Below are 17,515 nucleotides of genomic sequence, written 5' to 3'. Positions count from 1 at the left end.
TAAACCTTTTATATTCTAAATTAAACCGTTTATAAAGTAAATTATACAATTGGATATTTTTTTTAAATTTTATATTATTGAGCTCACGTGTACATAAGCACAATTTATAAAGCTTCTTTTGCAGCAGCTGCAGGTAATTTCATATAATATTTATTACAATTTGCTGAAAAAACAGACTTGTTTATAACGTCCAACAAATTTCATCGATTTGATAGATCTCCCAGCAAATTCCTAGCAGAAAATTAATTTTTTGAAAAGACTTTTTAGGGGTGGTGATGATGGCGGGTGGCAATGAGACACAGATTGAGCCGCTGCAGTAATATTTTTATTTGAGGTTACGGTTTACATTACAAAAATGGGGCGGACGCGCGACGGCACGCGTCCGAACCCTTACAAGCTTGCCGGAAGAGAGGGAGCCGTCACAACACCGCTATTTCTGCGCCGACCAGTTTTGGCCATAACAAATCTATATTGGCCCCCATACGGCTCCGGCCCTAGCAATTTACAATTGCGAACTATAACCAGGGGGAGGTATGGGGGCCTTGGCGCTGCTGTTGATTTAAATGCTGGCGGCGCAAAAGTAGCAAAGTCGTGACGTATGGTGTGGCGGCGTGGCCTCCAGTGACGCGCGGCGTGCTTCGCTCCAAGCCGAGTGGAACACGTGTAGACCCGGGCGGCGCGTAGGGCTCCAGGGGGCGCGAGAAGAACGGGCATGTCCGGGAGCACCTTTCGGGGCCCTGTGGTGCGTCGGTGCAGCTACACAGGGCGCGCGCGTGACGGGCCCCGAACATGCGGTTCGAGCTCGGAGTCGCGGGGGCGTAGCCCTACGGGTGCGTGACGGGTCACGCGTGGTCCACTCGAGCCCGGTCTACGGCAGCACTTCGGTGGCTTCTCGCTGGAGGCGCGTGGTGGCGCCGGCTGCTTCCTGGGTCACGTGGTCGGCGGCGGCGGCGGCTGACGATGGCGGCTCATGGTCGGAGGCGCAGGCCCATCGTCTTGGTGGTCCGCCAGCTCGAGTCCGGGTCCAGGGAAGCACCGGCGGGATGGCAGCAAACAGCTCAGCAGCGGCTCGGCTTTTGTACTGCAGCGGCGTCTGTGTCTGCCATTTTGAATCTGACTCCATGTACGTGCTCAGGATCACGTCGCAGGTTACCAGTTTAGGGGTGGTGATGATGGCGGGTGGCAATGAGACACAGATTGAGCCGCTGCAGTAATATTTTTATTTGAGGTTACGGTTTACATTACAAAAATGGGGCGGACGCGCGACGGCACGCGTCCGAACCCTTACAAGCTTGCCGGAAGAGAGGGAGCCGTCACAACACCGCTATTTCTGCGCCGACCAGTTTTGGCCATAACAAATCTATATTGGCCCCCATAACTTCTTCAATTGTATTCATTATTGGCTAATACGGTGGTAGAAAAAATAGAGAATGATTTGTGTGCTCAACAAGCTCATGCACTTCATGTGTATGGTAAATGCTTGCGTTGTTAAAAACTAACCATGCTTTTTCGTGATTTTTCTGTTTAATTTGAGGTGTAAACCATTTCATCCAACATTAAATTGTATAATTTAATTTTAAAAAGTTTAATTTGATTTGTAAAAAGTTTAATTTGAAATGAAAAACCTGTATTGAACTCAGGAGTTGAAAATTCAATAATCCAAATGTTTACGTTGATTTTGTTTAATATAAAATTAAACATATTTTTGTCTGGAATAATTTGTGTCTGAAAACATCCAAAAAATTAAATATAATTTTGGCGTTACTTCAAATATGAATATGTATATACAAAATTTTATAAAAAAATAACAAACTTTCAGTTTGGCGCTTTTGTCAGTATGGTGAATCATCCACCATGAGGTGCTTAAATGTGGTCGCACAATACGGCTGAGATTTATTGTGATCATCTCGAGCATTTAAATGTTGCAATAAAAAGCAAAAAGGCCTGCTGTAGACAATAGAAGACAAATTATTTTCCAGCATGATAATGTGAGACGCCATACAGCAAAAATCACAAGAAATAAACTAAAATAATTAAAACGGAACGTAATTCCTCACCCACCATACTTAACTGACCTTGCTCCTTTTAATTACCAACTATTTTGATCGATGCAACATTATTTAGCTAACAACTTTTTTTAAATATTGAGAAGGTAAAATCTGGTCTCGCAGAGTATTTTGCATCTAAATCATCAAATTTTTATTCAAACAGAATCAAAAATTTATTAGAAAGATGGAGAAAATTTTTTCTATTGAGAGAACAGTGATATTTTCGTCCAGTACTCCTAATATTAAACATATGGAGTACCAATATATACTCAGCTTTTATTGTAGATATGGTAATAAGCAATATATAATCAATTTATATTGAGACACATGTGTGATTTATTAAATTAAAATACAAACATTAATATAAATTAATACATAAGAAATTACTATTTTATTGTTTTAATCATCATTACAGAGCAATTCTCCTGATATTGACTTTCCACAAGAACAAGTTCTGCCACCCTTTCCGTCCAACAAACACAGTTGGGTGTTTGGACATCCGCCGTTTTGACTCTGGCAAATGTTAGACATGGGTCTGCAACCGTCCAATACTGCAGCCATGCCGTACAACTTCTTATCTTTACCACCAAGCGGCGTTTCAATAGGAGCCTCTTTGGTTTGAGTGTCTTTATTCAAGCTTTCAATAGTATGTCTGCAATACCAATGTATAATAATGTATACTTAAAAATTAATAAATCAACAACTAAATTAATAAATCAACATACGTTATCCAATCAGTCCAATAATAATGAGTTGGAGTTATCGTTAAACCAAATGGATAACTGCATTTATGAGCCACGGTCCTAGACTGCATTGTATCAATATGTACACATTCAATTATTTTTTTACCGGCGTCTGTGTAGCATAATTCATCTGTGTCGAAATCAATTGCTAAAGAATTTGGTAGAGATACTTTAGTACTGTTTAAGAACACTTTTCTGCCCGTTCCGTCCATGTTTGCCCATTCGATCTTAGGATTCTTTCTATTCCAATCCGACCAAAACACTTTACTAAAAATTAATGTACAGTTGAATCAGTAAATATATTTTAGTTTATTAAATAAAATGATTGCTTATAATATCATTACATTATTCAAATGAGCTATGTAAGTATTTTATGTATAAACTTTGTTGCAAAACTTGCTGTACGGTGCTATTTGAATAATAAATGTATACCAACCCTTTGAATGGATGTACAGCAATGCCTCTCGGATCTATTAAATCATTGTTGAACAATACTTTACGTATCTTTGTGTTTAGGTTAGCAACTTCGATAGTGTCTTGTCTTGAATCAGTCCAGTATATATTCCTTGATACCCAGTCGACGCTTAAACCTTCCGGTGATATAATATCTGTAAAATAAACATTTTAATAACTTAGCTTTTTGATGTTATAATAGATTTTTTTATATATTGTGCATATTTTACCATGTGTGAATACATTTTCTACAAAAGTACCATCATAATTTGAGCTCTTAATCATTCTGCTTATTATATCACTCCAGTAGACACGTTCATCTTGGCAATCTATATCGAGCCCGATTGCCATTTGTTCATATAATATGTTAATAGGACGTGGTAAATCGTCATATGTGGGTGCTAAAGGTATTCTTAATGTCGCTACACCTTGATTCAACAGCAAAAAGTTGCCTTCGTGTTTTAATATCTTTTTACATGAAGTTCCATTACCGATGTATCCTAAGATGCATTCGCAAACAAAACCATCTTGTCGTTCGATACATTGAGCTTGAGAAGAACACATGTAAGGATTATCCTCGCACGTTACTATTTTTGTGCATTGATATCCATTACCTAAGTATCCTGATCTGCAAATACATTTGTGCTTATCTTCGTCATCAATATAAGTGCAATCTGCGTTGTCATCGCAGTTTTGCAAGTCGTTACACTCGGTGGAATTCTGGGTACACTTTATTACACCATCGCCGTGATAACCTTGTTCGCATTGGCAATAGAAAATTTTATATTCCTTATACCATAAGCAATTAGCATGATCGGCACATCTCACTCCATTACAATCTCCGTCAGGTATGCACGCATCGTTGGGATCTTTCACGTATCCCGGTTTACATTGGCACGAGCGGCTTTGAACATAATTATTATTTGTGTATTTACATTCAGCGTTTTCTTCACAATCTGCCGATGTTCGGCATGAGTTCGCTTCGCATACAAGTCCGTTGCCTTCATACCCAGATTGGCATATGCAAATAAATTTGGTGGTCGCCGGGTCGAATTCGCAACTAGCCTTGGGGTCGCATATGTTCTCGTCTTCGCAGTTCACTTCCTTTTGAACGCATTCTATTCCGTCGCCTTCGAATCCCTCTGTGCATACACATTTGTAATTGCCTATGCTGTCATCAAATTTACATTGGGCTTGGTAATGACAGTTGTCAATAGTGTTGCAGTTTACTAAAATATGAAAGTTCTTTAATAATGAAAGTTTTGTATAATTATGTTAGTAAAATAATGGGAGAAGTACATATAAAACCAGACGGCCCTTTGGTGATATGGTGTACGTTTTTGTTAGGAGAACATGTGTGAAAACGTTTGTTATAATTGAAACCCTTTGGACATACGCATGCAAATTCATAAAGGCATTGTGGTATAGGATGATTGAGTACTGTAAAAATAAATGATTATTGTTTATATAAAGTTACGGCTAGTCGGTGAGATATTTTCCCTTTTGCCGAAAGAAAAAATATCTCACCGACCTGGCCTGTATAAAGTTATGAAATATTAAATAAAAATAGCATCTATATTTTGCTTATATAATACATATGTATGTACGTTTGCATTTTTTTAGTACACACTGAATTATTCTAAGCTCGGTGCAAATAAATATAATACATATTGGATCAGAGCTAGCGCCTTCGCCAGTTTTTCAAATTGTGTCATTTAATATACTACTTTTAATTTTGTCAGAACTACACGTCGAGTGAGAACTGAATTTGTTGCAAATACATTTTAAAAGCGTAATAAATCAAATTGGTATCATATTAATATTATTGACGAAAGTGACGAGTAGTTATTAAGACGCATTAGGTAAATGCATCTTTCAAATGGACTATAAATAAAGGCTAGTTGGTGTCTTTACAAATACAAAGAAATGCTATATGGAATGTGAGACCCGGAACTACAAATGCCCCATGATAGTGTTGCCAAATCTCCAACTGTTCGTAAAGACACGATAAATGCCACACATCAGCAAGAAACTAATTAAAAAAATAGATTTTGTAAATATATTAGATAAATTCAAAATGACGGTTAATCAAATAAAATCAGATTCATAACTCAGTTTCATAACTCATAAGATACTTCAGTAAATCCTAAAAGTAAAGAGTTAAAAATCGTTACGTAATAAAAACTAAAAATTAAAAAAAAATTGTTTTTACATTTCTTTGTCATTCGTGTGAGATATAATGAAATTTAAAGACATAATAAATGCTGTAGCTTAAGTCACATCGTTATACTTATTCTGAAAATATATATTGTAAATATCTTTTATAAGATTATTAGTCCACTAACTTTTTTCAAGATGGCGGCTATTCAAAACTATCAAAAAATCGTAGTTTTGATAAAAAAAACTAGAAAAAAATTACGAATAACATATTTAATAAAAAAAATATTATTAAAATTAAAATTTTTTTTTTAAAAATTTGTTTTTTGTTAAAAAAAAATCCGCAAGAAAGAAGTAAACAGAGCTAGAATAATCTATATTATATAGTGAAATAATAAAAAAAACTTTTTTATACACTTTTGTATATAAAAATACAAAAATCTGTCTAATTACCGGTTTTTACGAAACGGATTTTTTACCAACATTTTTGAAGCTCGAAGTTTGCAAGTAGTGGTGGGCGGGGGAGGGGAGAATGAACAAGTTCAGTGGTTGACCTTAAAAAGAGCAATATCTTTACCAATCAATGTAAAAGTCTTCAGATTTAACTGTTGATGTCAGTTTTAGCACATTTTACTTAATTAAGTGTTTTAAAATTAACGCAAGATTTGAATTTGCCGTTATTTGTGCAGTAAATGTTGGCAACCCTGAAAAAAAAATTTGACAGCTGAGAGCTTAGAGTTAGTAAAAATGGAGCGTTACACGATACAACAACGTGTTTTAATTATTGAACAATATCTAAAAAATAATGAAAGTTTGGCGGCCGCAATTCGAAAATTTAATACAAAATATGGTCGAATAGTGTTTTTAGTAGTGTTTTTAGTTGTCAACTGCGAAGAGATTAATTGAAAAATTCAGAGAGACTGGATCAGTTGGAGACGCTAAACACACTGGTCATCCAAAAACAAGCCGTTCAAATGTCAATATCGAAGCAGTGCGTGAGAGTGTTGGTGAAAATCCCGGAACATCAATTCGGCGTCGTGGACAAGAATTGCAAATTTCAAGAAGCTCTTTACAGCGTATACTCACAAAATATGTCTTAGTGCTTACAAAATTCAATTTACACAACTCTCTTCGGTGTGCAACCATGCACACCGAAGATAGTTCGTTGAATGGATTATTGAACATCAACAAGTGGATGCTGATTTTTCGAGTAAAATTATCCTAAGCGATGAGGTACATTTTCACCTTGAAGGTTTCGTTAATCGCAAATATTGCCGTGTTTGGAGGCATCATTGGACCATACTTTTTTGAAAATGTGGCTGGTCAAGCAGTGACTTACTGGTGCTCGATATCGCGACATGATAACAGTTCTTTCTGCCGAAATTGGATGATATTGTTGTGGCCAATATGTGGTTTCAACAAGACGGTGTCACATGCCTTACAGCCCGTGAAACAATTCAATTACTGCATCAGACATTTCCTGGTCGCGTTAATTTTGGGAAACCTTTATAAGCTACTTGTCCAAATGAGTTACAAATTTATTGAAACCCGGTGAATTAACACAGCATAAACTAATTAAGGAATTACTGTTGGTTTTTTGGAGAGCATATTTATTCACTATGGCCAAAATCAGAAGGCAGTCTGGTGACATTGACAACAAATTCTTTGGTGTACCTCGACAAAATGATTACCGCTGGCAGCGCCTCGTCCACCGATCTCTCCTATCACAATTTATAATATAACATGTAACTAATTGGTATGTTAGTTAATAAATACTACTGCAGTGGCTTAATCTGTGTCTAATTGCCACCTGTCATCATCCGCCACCAAAGTTGTAAAGGAATTGCCACATAATTATGAGATTAAGGCAGATTAAGATGACGTATTACCTTCCGGAATCCCATTGATTTGTAGCGATTTATTTTTTGGAGTTAATTAGTTACTATAACAAAGATAGTTTCACAAATGCATGTGTGGAATGTCATTCAAAACACCTACATATGATATATTATAGTATGTGCTGGTAGATGAAAGAAATTCAACATAAAACATCGTCTATGGTCAAGTGTTTAAGGATACGATATAACTGGGAACAAAACCCGGAAGAAGCTAAGTATGAGAGCTAGTATTATATAAACATGTTAAATTTTATGTTATAGAAATCATTACGAACAAGTTGTATCGTCGTAGTATTGCTCTCAATAATTAGTATTGAAAGTGCTAGTATGATGCGTAGTTTCGGTGTAATTGAGTGTGATAAAATAATCTTAGCATTAGCATTGTGTGGTTATTATGGGTTATTTTGTTATTATGAAAATGGAACAAATTATATTAATAAAAATTTTACTTAGGCAAAGTATACGTACGTTCGTTTTCATGTGTTTGAGGAGGAGGTGTGGTCATCTCCTCGTCTATTTTGAGACACATCTTTCCACTTAGTTGATATCTGGCTGGACACCAACACTCAGTGAAGGCACACGTAGCATTTATAATATCATCCGATTCTGTAACTTCTAAAGAAGACGGTTCTATATCTTCAAATTCACAATTGTATCCATCTCCCACGTATTCGGGGTCGCATATGCAAGCGTATATTCCATCATCTGTTGGAGTGCATTGTGCGTATGGCGAACAGTTGTGTAAAACTTCACAGCTTCCGCTTACACTCTCAGCTTTGCAATCATGTCCGTTTCCGTAGTATCCTTCAATGCATTGGCAGTAAGGAGCGTTTTCAATTTCGACACACTGAGCATTATTGCCACATCGGTAGTTTTTGCACGAGGAAGCTTTGACGCAGATCTCGCCATTGTGTTCGTAACCGGCGTTGCACTGGCAGTAAGGATCATTTCCACGTTCGACGCAATGAGCATTATTGCTGCATCGGTAGCCTTTGCATGGGGAAGCTCTGATGCAGTTCTCGCCATTGTTTTCGTAGCCGGCGTTGCATTGGCAGTAAGGATCATTTCCACTTTCGACGCAGTGAGCATTATCACTGCATCGATAGTTTTTGCAAGGAGAGGTTTTGGTGCAATCCATGCCATCGCCTTCGTAGCCGATGTTGCATTGGCAATAAGCGGCATCTCCATTTTCCATACATTGAGCATTACCGCCACATTGAAAGTTTTCGCAAGGGGAATTTCTAGTGCAGTCTACGCCATCACCTTCGTAGCCGGCGTTGCATTGGCATTGGAAGCTTCCCTCTAGGTTTATACACTTGGCGTCATTGTGGCAATTGTCATCACCCGTTGAGCATTCGTTAATGTCGAGGCAAGACGTTTCTTCACTTGAAATGTACACGGATTGATAACCTGGCCTACATATGCATTTGTACGAGTCGTCTTCTACTATGCAAGAGCTATATTCCCCGCAAACCTCCCTACCTTTGATGCAAGGGTCTTCTTGACCAAGAGGCACCACTTTACTGCTCATGCCGTATCGTACAATTTTGTCTCTGGGCTCGTACGAAAGGAAAATCTTATTCATATTCAGGGAGAAAGGTTCAGAATCAATATTCTCTAGATTAGCATATTGGCAATGATGATAAGTGATCATCTGCGTTATCTCGCATCTATATTCAGCCAATATTCCCCTGTTAGTGAAAGTCCTAGACGAACGAGAATGCAAAATACCCGGGCGTGAGAACGAATATTGTTCAACCAAGTCCTCCATGTCTAATTTGGTACCGTGAGGGATTTTAGGTATAGATCCTTTCATTTCACCTTCCATGCGAAGCTGATCAAAAGCATCTAAGCCCATGTACATCATCACAATTGTTAGTTTTTGATTTGAATCGGGGAAGAGCATATTAACAGTATGATTAAAAACTCCGCCTGTTATTTGATAGCCGTTCTTTGTGTTTCCGATGGGCTTGGCAAACAACCACCCTATGGTGGATCCCAAGATGCTCATCGTTTGCATGCTGTATCCTAAATGATCTGGGACATTCGCTAAAGCAGAATATGCTCTACCATCAGCAGTGACGACGTACGATTGAAAGTTCAGTTTTCTGAGATCTTCTCCGTTAATTTCGCCACGAATTTTACCGTTAACCCTGAGAGGCATGTCTTTTCTAATGCACGATCTTCCATCGCCGTAGTAATCTGGATTGCATACGCAGCAAAAGCCGCGACCTTGATCTATACATTGAGATTTATAATGACACTGCATCGCACCAGCCGTGGCACACGTGAGAGAAGATTGATTTTCAAGCTCGTCGTCATATAATTCAGGTACTTCTACTTTATCTTCAACGTTTCCTACTCTGAAAATGTACTTTCCTGTTTCACCACAGTTGGAAGATCTGCAAAATATAAGCAATTCATTAATTAACAATAAATAGATTCTTATATACATAATATGACTCAAAAAACAAATAGATTTTTTTTAATAAAATGGTAAAATAAGCTCATTTCAAATTCATTCTTAAAGTTTTAATTACAAATTTCACTAAAATGAAATACTAGCATTTTTTTACAGGAAGTGCGATTTATAATAAACTTAGGCTTAGACAAGAATAAGCTTTAGAGATGCTCTTATGTAGCAATGTCACAAGTGGAGCATACAAAACACTTATATGAACAGACAGATAGAAATAATTTGAAAAACACACATTGAACAAAAAGGGGGTAAAGTATAGTACAAAACTAGTACTTCCTGTGAAGGTAAAGCTGATTATTACTCCTTTGCCCTTATGTATCGCGAATTATAAAAAGTACACATTTTATCCTTCCTTTGATTAGATCTCATTATCAAGAATATGATTATTTTGGAACAGTATATTTAAGAGTATATTTATAGTCTTTTAAAATGATTTTTGATATGGTTGTGGCATTAATGTTCTTGTGATATCTCTACAGCTAATTTATGTTTAAATAGTTTCAGTATCCGTGAAATTGATTTAAAATCATCTATTAAATGTCATTGGATTGAGCTTTTTCATTTTTGAAGTGAGATATATGATATAAAACATGAAACATCTGTTCGTTTTTTTTAGTCATCCTATACATATTGAATAATATATTTACGATGCAATGTTGCGAACTCTTTCCTTTCCGGAGATTTTCAATACATGTGACTGTCCTTCTATAGACGTTAATCCTACTTGAGCTCTAACATCAGGTAATCCTGATACTTGAGGCATGGCTTGAATCCATTGAATTCCGTCATCTGGATACATGAAGATGACGTAGCTTTCGTTTCCACCGCTTATAATCACCGCTTGGAAGGTGTTAGTTTTGTCGTCTTTATTTTTGTAGTAACCAACGTTGGACCACGTTGCAATGAATACGCTCTCGGGGATAAAATAGTTGTGCGTGGGATAACATATTCTTATGTCTTCTTCTGCCTTTGCGAGGCTGTAAGCATCTTGTGTTTCTCTATAATATACCACCCCCGATTTCGTTGTGTCTACGTTGGAATAAAATGGCGCTATGATTGGGTAGCCAAGAGGAAACTCTCCATTTATGAACGATGCTATGTCTGTGGAGAAAGAGAGACTGCCATCTGTGTTGACCTAAAAATATTATATTATATTAAAAAATCAGAGTTCAAACTCGAAGATTTATCAATACACTTTCACGACCCAAATTTTCTCGGAATAAAGGAAATAATGAAGCAATAATCGTAAACATGACCAATTAATGCGTACACTTCTTACGCATAAAGATAAACGGACAGTTGAGTTATGGAGATTAAATACATATGTACATATGTAAAAATAGTAAAAAAATTAATATTTTTTTATTATAAGATAATATATATACATATATTCACAGCTAATTAAAACTAGTATAAATAATTTATGTATATAATATTTTATATTCCTATATGGATTTCTACAAAAAATTTTAGAGTCTTCTAAGAACTGTAAATTTAGAATAATAATATGTATAATAATATAACTTTATTAGACGTCCATATTCAATATTGTACATGAATTGATATATGCACTATATTTCGTATGCTCGAGAAACTTGTAAATGGCTAGACTTAGAATCAGCGAAGAAAAGAAAACACTGACTTTACTTTTATTTAGGAGGTAAATATATAATTTACGTTAAGAATAAAAATTAATATATTTTTGTGAAATATACTCTGTACCAATAATGATTTAGGGATAAGAATAAATGTTTTTATGAAACTGTAAAATAAATAGCTAAATTATGAACTATCTATTTTTATCTTAAATATGTTTTACTGAAGCTTATCTTATTCATGCTCTTTATAAAAACATCGTTAGCTATATTATTTGTAAGCAAATATGTATGATCTTTTTTAGATTTTAGAAAATATTAAAAATTCTCTACATATCATGAAACATGAGACGTTACCGTATGATTTAACTGAAAATTACAATTTTCTTAGCAAAAATCGAAAAAATGTGTATAAAAGGTAAACATACATAAAATATTATATTAACATATCTACAATATAAGTTTTTGAAACACTTCAATAATAAAACTTTGTATTCTAGCTATAAATTGTACATGTCTTGATATATTGAAATAACGTTAATGTCAGTTAATATTTTTGTCAAGTGATCTTAATTAAATACTTTTCATATTCTTTATATATGTAAGTATAAAAAATGCAATTGTTCATAAAATATTTTGGAAATGTCTGATCATGAAACAACTTTACTGAACTACATGGAAACAAACAAATTTTATCAAGCATTGTCCAATTTTATGATCAAATGTTTACCTCTTTCTACAATATATATATAATTTTCAGGAGTAGAGCTTTTATTTATAGTATCGTATAACGTAATAAAATAACGTTAGTAACTTTACTATCATATTTTTTATAAAGAATGTGAAATTTGTCTGATTATATCTAATATTTGAAATATGTTCATTTGCTCTACATTTCTCTATTTATTGTATGAATATATATTTTAGCAGTCTCTTATATATGATTTTCTTATAAAAAGAAAAAAATCTGATGTTTCTACTCGAGAATTTCTCGAAAAAAATGCCAAATCGAAAATTTTCATTTATTGAGATATATTGTAATTTCTCAAGAAATTTTTATAAAAACTTTTTTGAAATTTACTGTACGAATATTTTTTAATGTTTTATAACTGCGGCATAAAAAAGAATGGGTCTGAGCTAGATGTTTTCTTGGAAGATTTTAATAGAGGTTGAAAGTATTAGAATGGAAAAAAAATGTTTACGATTTTGGACTGATCTTTGCTTTGTAATCTAAGAAAGGCATTATCTTTTCAGTACGATAGACAAATGGTATATGTACGTCTCTATTAACCTGAAAGACCTGGGTTCGAATCTCATATCCATGTTAGTGTTTTTAAATTTCTATCGTGTCTGGGAGATCGGGATTAGTGATTATTATATAATTACAATTCCGGTCAACCATCACAAATAAAGTTTTTCTAGTCTCACGGATGAATATCGTAATAATTAATTAAAATCGAGCTTGGTTGTACATATCAGATAATAAAACATTCTAATAATGAGCTATCTCAGCTCATGGAGAATATCTAGAAGATATTATTATAATTATATTTGACTAATGTTTTTAAATTATATTTGTAGCAGAAAACATTAAGTGTCTCAAAATTATTAGAAACAATGATTTGGTTAAGGTATATGTGTAATATTTTAATATAAATTTCTTCGAAAATATATGCAGCATAATGTTATTAGAGTTTCATATTATGGTAAAGTAATGTTTAATATTGTTTCTTTAGTTCTTTAAACAATTTCTATAATTGTATATACGTATGTACATTAAACAATTGTATGGATGTATTACTAAATTCTGTTTAAAATACTACCGTACTTTTATATGTGAATTATAAAGCACATTCATTATAAAATAAACAAAGATTTTGTTAATTTCTATTATTATTTTAATTCGAAACGAGCGCAGTGTCAAAGTTTTGCTGTTGATTTGTGAGGTTGAATGTCAACTCTAAAAGTGCGCGATTATTTTTTAATTCAGATCTAATAAAAAAATACATTTAAAAACTTCATTAAACCAACCGTTATATATGTTACAAAAATCGATATATCCATCACACCATACTTATTCTATGTAATAATAAATATAAGTTTTAGTCCGTAATATAGCATACATCACATTATCAATTCTATAAATACTTATAGTTCGTATCAATCGCTTTTATCTAAGGTCTAAGTGCTCAAGACAAAAACTTGTGTTGGGTTCATTGGTTTATAGTTGGCGAGGTTCTTTATATTCATAAACACATTTTTATGTGTCACATATTCGTGTGTGAGTACGTGTTAAATAACAAAATAAAACACTCATGCTAATGATCTGTGAACTTTGGGCGCCGATAGCCCCCCTTTATCTATTGTGGAACTGTATTTGTAGCCAATACCACGGAAAGTTCTCGATGTGACAAATTTAGAAAATAATGCTTGTTTTAGCACGTTATATAATATAAGTAGCAAGTAAAGGGACCAAAAGCCGAACTTGTTCTCCGATACACGTTTTTAAGCTGCATTTCCTTATTTGGAACGAATAAGTTTTTTATTGTAAAATAATGCTTAAATTGAAAGCTTTGTCTCTTATATGAAACACTAATCTAAAAGTTAGATTATTGAAGTTAAATAATATAAATAAATATCTTACGTATATGGAATAGTAAGGTTCACCGAAGAACGTAATGGGGTGCTTCAGAGTTATCTCTCTAGAAGAGATCTCGTCGCCGGGTGGAAGTTCTTGGTCAAGTCCCCGGCCGTTGGTGTAAAAATCATCTCGAGTGAGGGCGTAGGCCCCCGGAGCCCCCAGCAGGCTCAGGAGCCCCAGGAGCCCTAGGCCGACGACTGTTGCAGCCGCCCGCATCGCTCAAGAGTTAACACCATACTGATGATGTCTTGAACCATGGCGATGAATAGCGATGCGGGTATCCTAAATTCTCAAAACTGATACCAATTGGGTGCCATTAAAGCGGTTCTAAATTTATCGGCGTAGTTGAAACGCGACACTAAATTAATTAGCTAATTTATATCGATTTTTCAACACTAGACTTAATTAAGATTAATTAATTTATTGTCGCTGTTCTTTGTACATAACTAAATAATTATTTTGTATATACAGGATGTTAAGATAGATTTTTGGCTATTAAAGGCTTTTAAATTATGTCGCAAAATAAACTTGCGAGTGAATTACGATATTTTTATCAAAAAGTTCTGCTGCAACTTTGAAAAATAATAATATTATAATGTTAGCAGGTACATATAAAATATAAAACCCTCAGATATAAACATGTTAACTAACATCTTTTCATGTAAACACTACTAAGAAATGTAGAATTAACAAGTAAAAAATAGGTTAATTTCACTTTTCTATGGAAACTAAATAGATCGAAAATAATATATTGAAAAATTATATAGTTAACACGTTCTTATCATCAGTTCGGTTATGTAGGTTAATGCGTATTTTATTAACGATCTGGCAAATTATTAGCCGAGACAAAAATAATATATATTATAATAATCTTAAAAGTTTATTTTTTTAAATTAAAGGAATTGTTCAAATATCTTTATCAGCAATTGAAATGCAAAATGATTGAGCTGTAGTATACATTTTATTGCATAAATAATTATGTATCTATATATAAGTGTTAGTATCGGGTGGCAATGTCAAATGCGAAAGAGTCCAGATGAATTGAAGTAATTGGTTAGGTTATAGATTCTGAACTTAAAGCGCTATGGAAATGTTTTGGATGTAATACATTAATTATAATATTGAGTACCTAACCTAAGTTATTACCTTAATTTACATCACTTTCATTTTATTAAAATTATTACCTTAGTCTAGATTATTAGGCTGATTATTTATAGAAGAAAGGTTGAAAAAAACCTATGTGCGGAGTGAAATTAATTAAAGTATTTATTAAAACATAAAAGTAAAATGATTGGCAATAAATCACATGTAAAGTAATATACGAGTATTTTGGAATCATCGAAACTTGTCGCCGAATTCTGCAAAATGCGTAATAAATCTAAAATATATTTAATAGTTTATTGGAAATGTATAATTAAAAAGATATTTCCAGATAAACTGAAACTTCCTGTTTTGATTTAAATAGAAGCTTTAGATGTTTAAAATTTATTGCCATACTAAATTATGTGAAAATGAATGTCTTTGATTTAAGATTTCACTAAAGAAATACGTTATAAATATATGTATAATATTATAGATAGAAATATCGTAATATATCATATTTTTCAAATATTTTGATAAAATTAGGTTAATTATCTCGTAAAATATATTTTTTATAATTTCTAATTTTGTTGTGGATCTGAATTGTTTAGCTCTAATATCACAAATGTCCATCGTAAGGATTCTTTTCTACAATATATAGGTATGCAAATATTTTTTATTTCTATATAGTATGCAAAGTTATTTCACTTTAAGCAGTTTATTTTGCTTTACATTTTTTTAACTTTTAATTAAACATTTTATTTGCGTTAGTCGGCTTTACTTCACACACGTCACAGGCAGACATAAGCTATCCTTAAATCAATAGATAGTTAGATATCGTTTATGTCTATCTCCTTAAATCAATAGCGTCTAGAAATGGTTTATCTAAGCATCAACCAATATGACGATACAGTACGATACTATATTTAAAGTGAAGTATATTGAAAATCGTTGAGAGTAGTGTAACATAATAATTAAAAGAGTAGACTAATATAGTATGTTGCAATGGTGTTTTCAAACAATTTATTGAACCAAACGCACTTACATTATATACGGTCGTAATTTTTAATTACCAACGAAGCGTTGGGGTTGTGTAATACTAATTTAGTCCAATTAACAATGTTACGCATTTGTGTTGTCCATACGAGTGAGAAATTTGATCAGTAAAATTTTTGTAAAGTCTGAAAATTGTTTTGAGAAAGGGACAGATAAACTTTTTTTGACCGGAAGGCAACATGGTTTGTGCATTTGCTTCTTTGCCGGAGAGTCGACCCCCGGTATGAAAAAGGTATATTGTTTAGTCCAGACGTGTTTTTCCAGATTAAATTTCTTATTGTGCCGCAAATACATTCTTCATCTCTGCAGATATTGTTAATATAAAGTTTTTCCATTTGCAGTATGCGGCAAGCGTGAATATTAAAATGTTCTACGAAGCACCACATTTAAAGATATGGATACGAATACGAAAACTTTTTATGATTTCTGACATTGCTTTTAGTTATTAGGTTGACTTTTAAATTCGAATTCAAATATAGATCACAATTTATTTTACAGTTATCAACAGTTTCTGTCAAAATTATTTTTAAATTTTGGCAAAATTCTATGAATGGATGTATGCAAACAATGACGTTTAAAAAATGAGTTGATTTATTTCTGAATAGTTAAAATATTCTTAAACTCGTCCCACAGCTCTTTCATTGAATAAAAGTGAGGCTCAGTTTGAAAATTTTTGCCAGTAAACGACCCAAATAATCCTGATAATATCATTATTGATCATATGAACATTTACTACAAATAGGGTTATCGTATTTTTTACTATAAATACGTAAAAATTATCAGAATGTAGATTAAAAACAGAAATACAAGTAGTTTGTACGAATTATAGTATAACAATGATAAGATTTTTTTAGAAATATAAATAATTTTGTTTTATTATATTGAAAAAATACTACTGTATTAAATTTTATACTTTATTATAATTTATTCTTAAAAATATAACCTACTGTGAAAAAAATTTTTTTTTCTAGATAGAGAGATTGAAATTATTTTATTGGAAATTAAAGACATATTGCTCTATATTATATAGCTTCAAATAGTCAATATGAATTGTTAAAAGTATACACAAATAGTAACTGTTATGTATAAAATGTTAAAAATACGTACTACTATTGCTATTGCTTTATATGACGGATAGAATGCATTTTATAAAAAATATGGTAAATAATTGAAGGACACACGTTTGAAAGTGTCTTATTCTCAAAACTCACGTTAATTTATTGTGACTAAAATGATCATTCATTAACAAGGAAACATGACAATATCGTAAAGGATGGATTCACACACAAAAGCCCCCGTTAACACCAGAAATCACATAAATAACAAGAGTTTTGTTCTTACGGTAAATATTATACGTCATTGAAA

General features: G+C 33.4%; 1 protein-coding gene across 2 annotated transcripts; it reads right to left on the bottom strand.

Annotated features, from left to right (window-relative positions):
- Positions 1 to 2,360: 2,360 nt before the first annotated feature.
- On the bottom strand, positions 2,361 to 14,263 carry Ndg (Nidogen). Of its 2 annotated transcripts, XM_088196189.1 has the most exons (8): positions 14,018 to 14,263; positions 10,426 to 10,913; positions 7,768 to 9,701; positions 4,544 to 4,684; positions 3,475 to 4,473; positions 3,228 to 3,399; positions 2,774 to 3,058; positions 2,361 to 2,700 (listed from the first exon to the last, which is right to left on the bottom strand). In XM_088196189.1, the coding sequence occupies exons 1-8, from the start codon at positions 14,228 to 14,230 to the stop codon at positions 2,448 to 2,450; spliced, it is 4,485 nt and encodes a 1,494-aa protein (XP_088052315.1). In that variant the 5' UTR covers positions 14,231 to 14,263; the 3' UTR covers positions 2,361 to 2,447. The 2 variants fall into 2 exon arrangements, with proteins under 2 accessions (XP_088052315.1, XP_088052316.1); XM_088196190.1 differs by lacking the exon at positions 4,544 to 4,684.
- Between the last annotated feature and the right edge of the window lie 3,252 nt (positions 14,264 to 17,515).

Source organism: Plectrocnemia conspersa, unplaced genomic scaffold (assembly GCF_051122295.1).
Source record: "Plectrocnemia conspersa isolate PC_06_02 unplaced genomic scaffold, ASM5112229v1 ptg000010l, whole genome shotgun sequence".
Classification (NCBI taxonomy): Eukaryota; Metazoa; Arthropoda; class Insecta; order Trichoptera; family Polycentropodidae; genus Plectrocnemia; species Plectrocnemia conspersa.
This window is presented reverse-complemented; position numbering and strand designations above follow the sequence as displayed.